The 11,202-nt window shown below is 35.7% G+C and overlaps 2 protein-coding genes and 1 pseudogene across 4 annotated transcripts in view; all 3 read right to left on the bottom strand.

Moving 5' to 3' along the window:
• LOC116027323 overlaps window positions 1–709 on the bottom strand; it is a 4,827-nt pseudogene extending 4,118 nt beyond the window's left edge.
• Window positions 1–11,202, bottom strand: part of LOC116027221 (sterol 3-beta-glucosyltransferase UGT80B1) — a 713,221-nt gene that overhangs the window by 565,080 nt on the left and 136,939 nt on the right. The gene's annotated exons all lie outside the window — the stretch shown is intronic.
• On the bottom strand, window positions 1,697–5,267 carry LOC116027311 (magnesium transporter MRS2-4-like). 2 transcript variants are annotated; one of them, XM_031268875.1, is made up of 5 exons: window positions 4,784–5,267; window positions 4,009–4,451; window positions 2,632–2,910; window positions 2,412–2,544; window positions 1,697–2,300 (listed from the first exon to the last, which is right to left on the bottom strand). In XM_031268875.1, the coding sequence occupies exons 1-5, from the start codon at window positions 5,097–5,099 to the stop codon at window positions 2,266–2,268; spliced, it is 1,206 nt and encodes a 401-aa protein (XP_031124735.1). In that variant the 5' UTR covers window positions 5,100–5,267; the 3' UTR covers window positions 1,697–2,265. The 2 variants fall into 2 exon arrangements, with proteins under 2 accessions (XP_031124735.1, XP_031124727.1); XM_031268867.1 differs by having other exon boundaries at window positions 1,697–2,544; window positions 4,784–5,266.

The raw sequence follows: 11,202 nt of genomic DNA, 5'->3' as shown, positions 1-11,202 counted from the left end.
CTATTACCCTTACCCCCCCCCCCACCCACCCCCACCACCATCCAACAACAAACACAACCAAAAACAGTATTGCAGAAGAATAAATTGAAAAGACTGGGACAGAATCTATCCATTTCAATATGCCTATCATTTGATGTAAAACAATCAAACAAAAGTTCCACATAGCTAAAGCCATTCAAAACCATCATGTATAATCTCATCTCAGCATAAACAGATTCTCCTCCAGACTATTCATATTCCTCGCAACATCCTAATTATTCATCACATTAAGACATGCAAAAGCACAACACGAAAGAAGAATTATGTTACCTTCTTCACAAATCTCCATTTCAAATTCAAATTGAAATCATTCAAATTTATTATTATTATTACACTTCCATGGCTAAAAAAAAAAAACAGATATAAAAATTTCTACAAACCCTTCCTCCTACAACCACATTTTCCCAGAAATCAAACCATTGGAAACATATAATCAGAGAAACGCAAATATAAACACAACAGAGATTCGATGCTGGATCAAATGCTAACCTTGTAGCGATTACGATCTTCACAAAACGATTCAAGGAGGAAAACACAGAAATTTAAAGCTGAATCCAAAAGCTAAATGGTGTTTAATTTTTTTAATTCCCCCTTTTCTCTTTATTATTATTCTTCTTCTCATGCTTTCTTCTGGTTGGCTTTCTGTTTGTGTATCTACTTCTGATCGTTGAAACGATATGTTCTTGATAATTTATGCTTTTCACAATCTCACCCCTCAGATTCTTCCATATGCCTAAAAATGCCCCTTTCTTTTTAAAAGTTTTAGAATTTAAAGTATTTATTTGTTATTGATTTAAATTAAAGGAGTTTAATATATGCGTAAAGGACTACTAATGTGTAATGGTACAAACTCGTTTGATACAAGTTTATATTTTGTTCGAATTTTCACCAGTAGCTATTATCCTTACCCCTCAAAATGCTACTTCAATCAATAATCTTTTGCAATCTTATATATTATACCAAATTCTTATTTTTGGTCATAGATTTTTTGTTATAACATTCGTTTGGTCCTAATATTATTATGGCAGAACCGTTTTTGGTCATCCGTCAACAAAACTGTTGAAATGTTATTAAACACATTAATATTTTACTCCGTATTATACAAAGTGGTTGACTCAACATATTTTATTTTTATTTTTTTGAAAAAAATCATAATTGAAGACCGAAATACCCTTGTATTTATAGACATTTAAATGGTTTTGTTAACGGAAGGCAAAAATAGTTATGCCACAAAAACACCATGGTTGCAGTAGGCGCTAATTGGGTGGTAGACTAACGTCTAGTGCCTAGACGACGCCTAGGCGCCGGCCTATAAATACAAACAAATAGTTCTTATGTGTGAGTGTACGTCATATTTTATATTATATATATACCACTTACATCTCTTATTTAAATAAATAAATAAATAAAAATATATATAAATATAATTAAAAAAAATAACAAAACTGACTCAGTCGAGTTAACTCGACTAACTCAGCCGAATTCGGCCAAGTCGACCGAGTTAGGCGCTAAACAGTCGGCTACCTAAAGAGAAAGTCACCTCAACCTAGGGACACCTAGCGCTTAGGCAGCCAATTTTTGCAACAGGTGAAATATACTAGAACTAAAGGGGATGTTTTGAAAGAAAATGATTAAAAATGAACTGTCATCTATAAAGTTAAGACAAAAAAGCGAAAATTAACTCTAAAACGTCATGTGAGACAACTTCATATAGGACCTTTACAAGTTTCTGTGTATAAAAGTTTTACTTTTACGAGGCAGAAATTTAAAAAAGAAAAAATTCCCCAAGAAAACAACAAACAAGTGTCCAAGTGGAGATACAAAGGAAAGCTGGCACTTTATCTTCACCCATATGTTATAGGGGAAATGGGACCCTTTCATCACTGGGCATTTCTTGAACTCATTCACATCCTCATTGTATTGTCTGCCTGTATCTTTTGTCTGTCATTGTCACTCAGATTGTAATGTATGTCTCCCTGTCCAGCCACCTTCCCGCAACAACCACCTTTAACACTCGCACTTTTTGCAAAACTTCATAATAATATTGATTCAAGAATGGAAAAAATATGGAATGTTAGGCTGTCAAGTTGCACATGGAATGATGGAAGTGATTGTGGGGATAAATACAATTTCACATGAAATAACATAACTTGTTTGCTTTGAAGCTATCATGATTTCATGACAGGAAAGTGATGATAACGTGGAACTAAGCGTGTGAGGAGGCGTTTATGAGCCGAGAAGCTTCTTCCATCTCGCGTAGCCTAGCATGATAAAGAAGAGAATTATACAAGCAGCTGTCATACCGCCAACGAATGGCCAAAATATGCCTTGCATATTGTATAGAACACAAGGGATGTTCATGCCAAACCAACCCGCGACCAAGGTCTCCACAGCTATGGCAAATGATGCGATGGTCAGTATCAGCTGTAGTTGAATCAGTTCGTTTCGTTGATTGTCCAGCTGGATGTTGACGTAGTCCTCTGTGTCATCTATGTACTCGCGGACCTGAGATAATAATAATTACAGAGAACTACATAACTATTGCTGCTAGATAGCCAAGAACATTAGAAAGCAACAAGTAGAACTACTTACAGATAATATCTTATTGCGGGTGCCTTCCAACTGCATGAAGTAAGCCTCCAGCAACATCTCAAGATCTTCCACATCATCATTTAAATAGTTGCTACCAAAGCTTCCACTTCTGATGGAACTAAGCCTTCGAAGATTAGGCACGACTGGGTTAATTGAATTTGAGCCAGTAGTTCCCGATAATAGAGCTTCAGGTTGTTGATTCTGGACCCATTTCCTAGTCAAGTACAACTGGGCCATGTCTTCGTTATCATCTAAAAGGTGTTCGATTTCATCTCTCACCTACCACCAGAAATACTACCGCAATTAACATCAAATATAAAAGCTAAAGTGACACATTCACATTAGCAATATGCAAACTCTTCATATCTAGATAATTCACCAATCAAGATCATGAGAAGTTGCCATGAAGTGTGTCTCACATGGTGACAGTTTTTTTGGTAGTGTAGAGAAATAAGAGATTTTTAACTCACGACCACCTTAGGTCTGAAGAGATCACACTGGGGTAAAGTCAGAAGAGAATGTACTAATGGTTTTGAAATTATACAACAGAAATCTCTGATACATGATTATGGTCCAGGACAGAATCCTGTACACAACAGAACTACCTCACGCGATACTAGCATGAATTGAAGTGAATCAAACCACAGAACATATACTACACCTGTTGCGTTCTAATAGCTTAACTATAGCATACGGTCAATACGCTGGGGTAAAGTCAGAAGAGAATGTACTAATGGTTTTGAAATTATACAACAGAAATCTCTGATACATGATTATGGTCCAGGACAGAATCCTGTACACAACAGAACTACCTCACGTGATACTAGCATAATTGAAGTGAATCAAACCACAGAACATATACTACACCTGTTGCGTTCTAATAGCTTAACTATAGCATACGGTCAATACGCCATTTATTACTTTTATCGCAATGCAAAGGAATGATTCAACAACACTTTATGAGAGCATTTTTTTTTTTCAATTTCAAAATGGTCAAGATCATAGGCATATTCCTGAAAAACTACTACAATCAACACAAACACCATATACCATATTTCTCAAATGTTTCAATGGAAGAAGTTTTCTGCTTCTTAGTCCTAAGCACCAATTAGAGAAACAAAACAAACTAAATAAAGTAAAAAAGGAACTTCTATCTTAATTTAAGTTCAAACTATCTGGATTGTTGAATGTCAAGAAGTAGAAATGCAGCTTTCAGAAGTTAAAAATGCAACATCCAAATGAAAGGCCAGGCCAGAAATGCAAGGTTCAAATATCCTTCAGTCACCACCATTTTCAACGTTGTTTAACAACCATGTGAACAAAGACTCAATATATTTATATTTCATCCGCAAAAGAAAAAGACAAACAAAAGCATACCTTTTGTACCCGTGCTAACAATCGGGTAAGGTTACTTTTTAAACTTCTGACGTGCTCAAGGTTCCTCGTGCTAACACTCCTGGCAAGTTCATCAAGAACAGGGTAAGCATCTCTCTCGAGTTCTGCCACACTAGAGTCGAGATACGTACAGACAACCTCTAATGCAACCTCCAGCACCTGGAACTCAAATGGAAGTTCTTCCTGCAACCCTTCAACAGCTTCTGGCACTTGCAGCCATTTTCCATCATTTGGAAATTGCAAATCCTCATCTTGTACAGCATTTCTCCCACTCGTCTTTAAAGCACTCTTCTGCGGCAGTTGGTGCCTCAGCTGATCAATAAACGGAAGAACCTCTTGACGCAGAGGATCAAGCAACAAAAGTTCTTCAGCAGTTATTATAGCTCTTACAAACTCTAAGTTAATAACCATAGCCTTCTCCCTAGCTGCATGAATCAAAAACAACTCTTCTAATTCATCCTAAGCACAGTGATATTATAAAGAAGTAGTTATATACATAAACAATTATTACAGAAAAGAAACAGAAATCAGTGCATTCATGAGTTCTGTATCTAACAGACCAATAGCAATGGCTCCATATGGCATAACTAATTTGGTTATGAGATTCTTACGTAGGTAAAGCATCAAACCCTACCTAATCAACTTTGCATATAGAATTGCAGGAATTCATTCGCGGAAAGCATGCATCACCAAATTCATAGCAAGCACTGGATCAAAATATGCAAACACATTGTATTTATAGAGAGAGAGAGAGTACCAAGGATACTGGAGGAGTGAGAGAATATAGGACCGAGGATCCTTAAGTCTCTAGCAGGAATTGAGGCGCGCTTGATGATAGAGTTCTTATCGCACTCCATCAGCTCCGATTGCCCCGTCCCGTCAAACCTCATCCACAGCCTGGCCCCAACCGCCTTCTTCTTCCCGGGCTTGCTCGTCCCCGCGCTCGACGCGACCAAACTCCCGGCGCTGTTGCCGGAGGCTTGCTCCACTGCACGAGTCGGCCTCGGCGGCGTCCCCGGCGGCGCCGGCGCCGCTTTCTTCCTCCGCCGCAGCGAGAACCGGCCCTTCCCCATCTCCCTCTCAACGTCTCTCTGCAAGCCGCATACGTATCGTTAACCCAGTTGAACTCGATCGACGAAGTCCTCTTCTTCTTCTTCCATACATACAAGAAAAGAGTGAAATTCTTTTGTTCTCCGAATTTTTCTGAAGGCTGAGATGTTCGGCTTTCGAGCGTGGGGCCATAGAAGGCCAAACACAATCTTTTTGGAATTAAGAGTTTTTTCTTTTATTTTCTTTTCTCTTTTTTTTAAAAAAAAATTAATTAAAATTTACTTTTTTTAATAGATCTAAAAATACAAAAACAAGCACATAATTACAAATTTGGTGGGGATATGCCAATTGCCAAACATGTAATACGAACAGATTAGAGTGGACATTTGTCGCAAGCCAATTAATCTAATAATTTGCATTCTTAGAATAACCACTAATGAATTTTGGTGAGTGTTTGGAAGTTGGAACAGTACAAGAGAAAAGAATATAATTTTTTGTTGACGTGGGATGGGTTTTTTGGGGAAAGAAAAACAAAGGTCTTGATTTATGGATGCTTATGGATATAAGCGATATGATATCTCCAATCATGAGTTCTTGAATAGCATCCTTATCAATGGAGTTTATTCGGCGGTTGATGGATATATTAGAAACGGCCCAATATAATAGATACCTGGGGTTCGGAAGTGCATAATTCGAGGCCCACAATGGTGGGCCTTAGCTTGACTTAGTCTCGCGGGTCCACTACATGGGTCTCGACTTAGTCTTGTGGCCATCCGCGAATTTAGCCCAATTTGGTTGGGATTTCCTTGTATAAAAGGCCATTGTCTTAGCATTACAAGACACCTTCATCATACTTTGTGTAAACGATTATTGTAATAGCACTACACACTTCTTGTATTCGTCCTAACACGAATTATCAATATAATTTGTCTCCATGACTTAATGATATTATCATTTTGCTATTACATTTTCATATCAATTATTCATTCTTAATTATTGGATTTAATAATTCGGAACACCTCGGGTAATTAAATCCATCAGCGGTATTTAAGGAGTTTTTGTAAGTGTGAGTAGGAAAGAGAAAATAGGAAGAAAGGAAAAAAGAAAAACAAAACTAATTTTCAAAAAAAAAATTAAATTCAGTCCTGTCAGGCGCGCCTAACGCGCCCACCGGGCGCGTGCACTGCACACATAACGCGCACAGCAGGAACATGTGTGTGTCAGATTGCTCCCAAAATTACTGTGCTATGCACCCCAACTTATAGATGATCCCTTCTCACTCTCTCTCCTCTCCTCTCTCCTTCCAACATGGCAAAAATCTGACATTATCCCCTAAAAAAACCATTGATAATGGTGCTCTTACAATGTGGAAGAAAGTAGTTTTTTTAGTTGCTCCCTTGATTTAGCTTTTCAATAACCACTTTTGAATCACTTTTCAATACTACATCCTTAGAGCATCAATATCAATTCACATTTTGCACAGTTTTTAATGTGTCATATAGGAGAGAGAGAGTTTGGGCAAGAAATAAGAGAAAAAGAAAAAAAAAAAACAAAAGGCCGATATTGTGTCAGTAAAACAAAAAGACGAACTGCTAAAAAAATAAAGCTTCAAGTGCCTGTTTAGGCATCTGTTGTGCACGAGACGCACACAACTTCATCTGTTTTCAATGCATTTTTACTATTCTAATAACTCTATTTTGCAGATGAAACCCTTTCTTCTCTGTCTTATCTTCTCTCTCTTCCATGTTGGCTTTAATACTCTAAAAAACCGTGAAAGAACCATTCATGTGCATGTTCTTATGCATCATATTCAATTCTATGGTAAATATAGGACATGGTAAATAACCCACAACTCAACTCGTTGCAAGTCCCAAACAACATTGAAAATCAATAAACCACATTAAGGGTGCGTCTCATTGCTTAAGGAGTCATCCAGATGGCTCCCCCTTGATCAAAACACAGGGCTCTGTGCAGGGGGGAGTTGGAAGGCGCCTTAAGGGTGAGGACACTTTGTGCTTAGAGGAGTTAAGGAGGGCATCAGTCCCACACCTAGTATGGGGCAATGTTCATTCAATTTTTTGGACTATGTGTGTTTGGACTATGTGTGTGAAGGGAAGGGAGCTAGTAGGAATGTACACAAAGCTGCAGGTGATGGTGGACTTTTGATAGGACCATTTTGATCTTGAAGGTAATTGGTTCCTTTGTATTAGCTAGACTTGATTTGTATTAGGTCTTGTGCAAAGTTCATGTAAGGCATTATGCCCAGAATGGTTGAGGGTTACTTTTGGGCCATGTACTTGATTTGGGGGTTGTTATGTCGTGGACCCGGGTCTACATTCACATACACTATACTCTACATTCACAATTTGTAAACTCCACATTCACACATTCAAAACTCTATATTCACAGGTCCTATACTCCAGATTCACAACTTGAGAACTCCACATTCACACATTACAGGGCTACAAGTTGCTAGAACTTCTTAACTCTATTACAGATTCACACATGCATAACTCTACATTCACGATTTCTATACTCCATATTCACAATTTGAAACCTCCACATTCACACATTTCTGGGCAACTCTACATTCACACAATCATAAATCTACATTCACGATTTCTATACTCTACATTCACACTTTGAAACCTCTACATTCACACATTTTTGGACAATCTATATTCAGCAATATGTTTACTAATTAAAAAAAAAAAAAAAGACAAAAACGACGTAGTTTTGGACTCGGGTCCACCTTGCGCAAGGTGGACCTAGGTCCACAGCATAATTTGGTTTTGGTTAGTATAAAATAGCTGTTTTGTTAAAAAAAAAAAGAAAAGAAAAAAAAAACCACATGCTCATTTTCTCCTATAGTTTCATAAAATGTCATTGCCCGTAATTTTTTTTTTTTATGCTTGTCCAATTGACTAGAAATTCATTGTTTTATTTTTTATTTATTTGGACTAATTCATATTTTGGTAGGAAGAGGTTCACCAGTTAATTTACCAATTAGATTTGTTGGTTTATGGATCATGTTTTTTTTTTGTTTTTTTTAAATACTAATTTTGTTTTTGTTTTTGTTTTTGTTTTTTTTAAGAAAATGCATTGTAAAATTTGTTTAAAGTTATGAAATGACCTTAAAATATTTTATGGAGTTTTTATAAATTTATGAGAAGAAACATTTCTAAAATATAAAACACTAATGCAATTTTCGAGAAATTTCATTTCCATTTTTAGTCCTACTGTTATTGGGGCATTGCCAATTTTAGTCCACTTCATTAATTTTTGCCACATTACGGCCAGTCTTATTTAGTTCTTACCACTTTTAGTCCACCATTAAAATTTTCGTCAAATGGTCGTCCTAAATAGGGGTATTTTTTGTCTTTTCATGCTTTGGTCATCTCCTTGACCCTTTGCAGTGGTTTTCCTTACACATTTTCATCCAATGAAGAGGTCCGGCGGAAGCCATGTGAGCCCCATTACAAAGCCATGGCTTTCGCCGGACCTTCATTGGATGAAAATGTGTAAGGAAGACCATTGCAAGGGGTAAAGGAGATGATCAAAGCATGAAAAGACAAAAATATCCCTATTTTGGACGGTTATTTGACAAAAATTTTAACGGTAGACTAAAAATGGCAAGAACTAAATAAGACTGGCCGTAATGTAGCAAAAATTAATGAAGTGGACTAAAATTGGCAATGCCCCAATAATAGTAGGATAAAAAATGGAAATGACTCCCTCATATATTAGGCTCCCACAATTCAGGTATCAACCTTACTACAAATCCTAATGTCTTGGCCTATTCCCATGTAAAGCAAGGCAACTTTCACAACCTTTGCATGCATCTTGAAGCAGCTCATGCCACACTCTAGCCCATATTTCCTATTTGATCCTAACAACATTATCGGCTCAAGTCCAAGAAAACTCGTCAAGCTAAGCCAAATATAATATATATAGATACGATTAGTAAGGTATGATTAATTTTAGTTTGAACTTCACATGCTAGTATGCTACTTAATAGATTGTTGAGATTATTAAACCAATTTACATACATGCTAACTTTTATTTGTTAAGTGTGGATCGTTATTTTTATAGAGAGCAAATTTAAACATATATTATGAAGCATATCCTAATTCCTAGGATTATCATATCATGCATTGTCATTCTTTAAAAAATAAAAAAAAATAAAAATTGTTTGGAGATTCACACCACAACTTATTTGTTTGAAAATGGATGTAATCCACATGCTAAATTTTAATCATTCAATTCTTGATTAATGTATTTTTATTCTTGTTTTAACTTATCAGTAGTGTTGTATAAGATTATAAGAACGTCTCACGTGAGAATGTATTATACTTTAAACTAAAATAAAATGTATTTTGTTTAATTTTTTTTAAAAAAAATTCATATAAAATATTATATTATAATTAAAAACATTATACATGTCTCACGTAAAACGATCTTACACGGGACATACGATTAGGATGAAATAATATTAGGTTTTAACTAAATAGTATTATACAAACGATTTTAAGCAACACATATTATTAGCATCAAGAAGCTAAACTTGTGGAATATATCATACACATTAAGGTTTCGAGGAAATCAATAATGTTGTTGTATATGTGGGTGGTGGATTTTGTGTAATGCTGGCTTGCATTGTCTCCAAGTATCCTAACGACCTAACATCATATTCATCAAGGGCATCAAATTAAATTTGATATTCCCTTAATCACTGGTGGAACCGAGTAGTTAGAAAATGAATTTTTAAATATATATTTAAATTGAAAGGAGGAGAAACCTCAAATTCAAAATACACAACAAAACTAATTAATTATTCATAAGTGGGGGCCGGGACTCCTCAAAGTTGATAGCTATGTTATATTATCTTTTTTATCTATTAGATCGATGACTAGCACTAATCCACACTTTTGTTAAGAAGTAGGTGGATGTAGAATGTCAAACATGGGAGAAAATGTTCACGGAATATTAGAGCATCACCAAGTGGTTTTTTTTTTTTTTTTTTTTTTTTTTTTTTTTTTTTTTTAATACCAATCTCTAAAACCCACCACAACTTGCCTAGTCCTTGTAGTCTAGTGGCACCCGATTGCACTCCCATATGGAAAAAAGGTGCTAAAGAAATTGCAAACTGTCTTCCCACTCAAAACCCTAAGGCACCAGTCATGCTGGACAGGATGCTTAGGTTTTTTGCTAACCAGTCTATTCTCAGGTACACACTCAGGCTATCCCCAATAGTGATTTATCACGATTTTTGAGAAAAAGAAAGATAATATGGAGGAGAGAGTGTGAAGAGAGAGAAGGGGCGAGGTTTTCTAGCAAATATGAGGTTTTTTACAGTGAAGTGGCGACTCACAATGCATGAGGAGCAACTCTCGCGCTTGCCAGGGTGCGTAAATCTATATTTATTTATTTTTTCAGATCTTGATTTTGTTTTTTTTTCCTTTTCTTTTTTCCCTCCCCTTCCATAATTTCTTTTCTAGTCACACCTGTAAAAACTTCTCAAAATCCCCAACTATTGGGGATGCCCTTACACAAAAAAAAAGACTATTTTAAAAAAGATAAGCCTAAAACTCCATAATTAGACTAGTCAACTATTTACAAATTATTTGGCAGGTAGCATTAGTCATTAAAGAAGAAAGCTACACTTACTAGGAAAGGTAATGTGAATTCACATGGTGGATTTGATTTATATCTCGAATTTGAAAAGGGTCGAGGCTCATCCTTAATCTATAGCCATAGCTTTTTTGAAGGGCTTATCTAAAAAAAAAAAAAAAAATCTTAAAACCTAAAAATGACATTTTTGTCTTTTTGTAATTAAACTCAAACAATAACTAAATTTTATCTTGAATATCTAAAAATTTCGAACCAAATAATAATTCATATACAAAGTTATAGAGCATTATAATACGCTACCTAAGTAATGTTAGGTAACTTGAACTACCCTAAAGGTAGATGTGCTTAGGATGGGAGGATTGAATATTAGCCTAGATATTTTGTTGGTTTACATTGTTGCCTTCTTGGTGGGAAGTCTGATGATATCAACATGAACAATTCAATCAATTGAAGGCAAAAAAAAAAAAAAAAAAAAAAAAAAAAAAAAAAAAAAAA

This window comes from Ipomoea triloba, chromosome 1 (assembly GCF_003576645.1).
Source record: "Ipomoea triloba cultivar NCNSP0323 chromosome 1, ASM357664v1".
In the NCBI taxonomy this organism is placed as follows: Eukaryota; Viridiplantae; Streptophyta; class Magnoliopsida; order Solanales; family Convolvulaceae; genus Ipomoea; species Ipomoea triloba.
The sequence above is the reverse complement of the archived record's forward strand: the minus strand, read 5'-3'. Positions and strand labels throughout refer to the sequence as shown.

Excerpts from the sequence above, each read along its gene's own strand:
- LOC116027311 (XM_031268867.1), bottom strand. The coding sequence starts at position 5,099 with ATGGGGAAGGGCCGGTTCTCGCTGCGGCGGAGGAAGAAAGCGGCGCCG. Across the intron at positions 4,452-4,783 it reads TCACTCCTCCAGTATCCTTG|CTAGGGAGAAGGCTATGGTT; the intron begins GTACTCTCTCTC and ends TGATTCATGCAG. Across the intron at positions 2,911-4,008 it reads TGTTAGCACGGGTACAAAAG|GTGAGAGATGAAATCGAACA; the intron begins GTATGCTTTTGT and ends TTCTGGTGGTAG.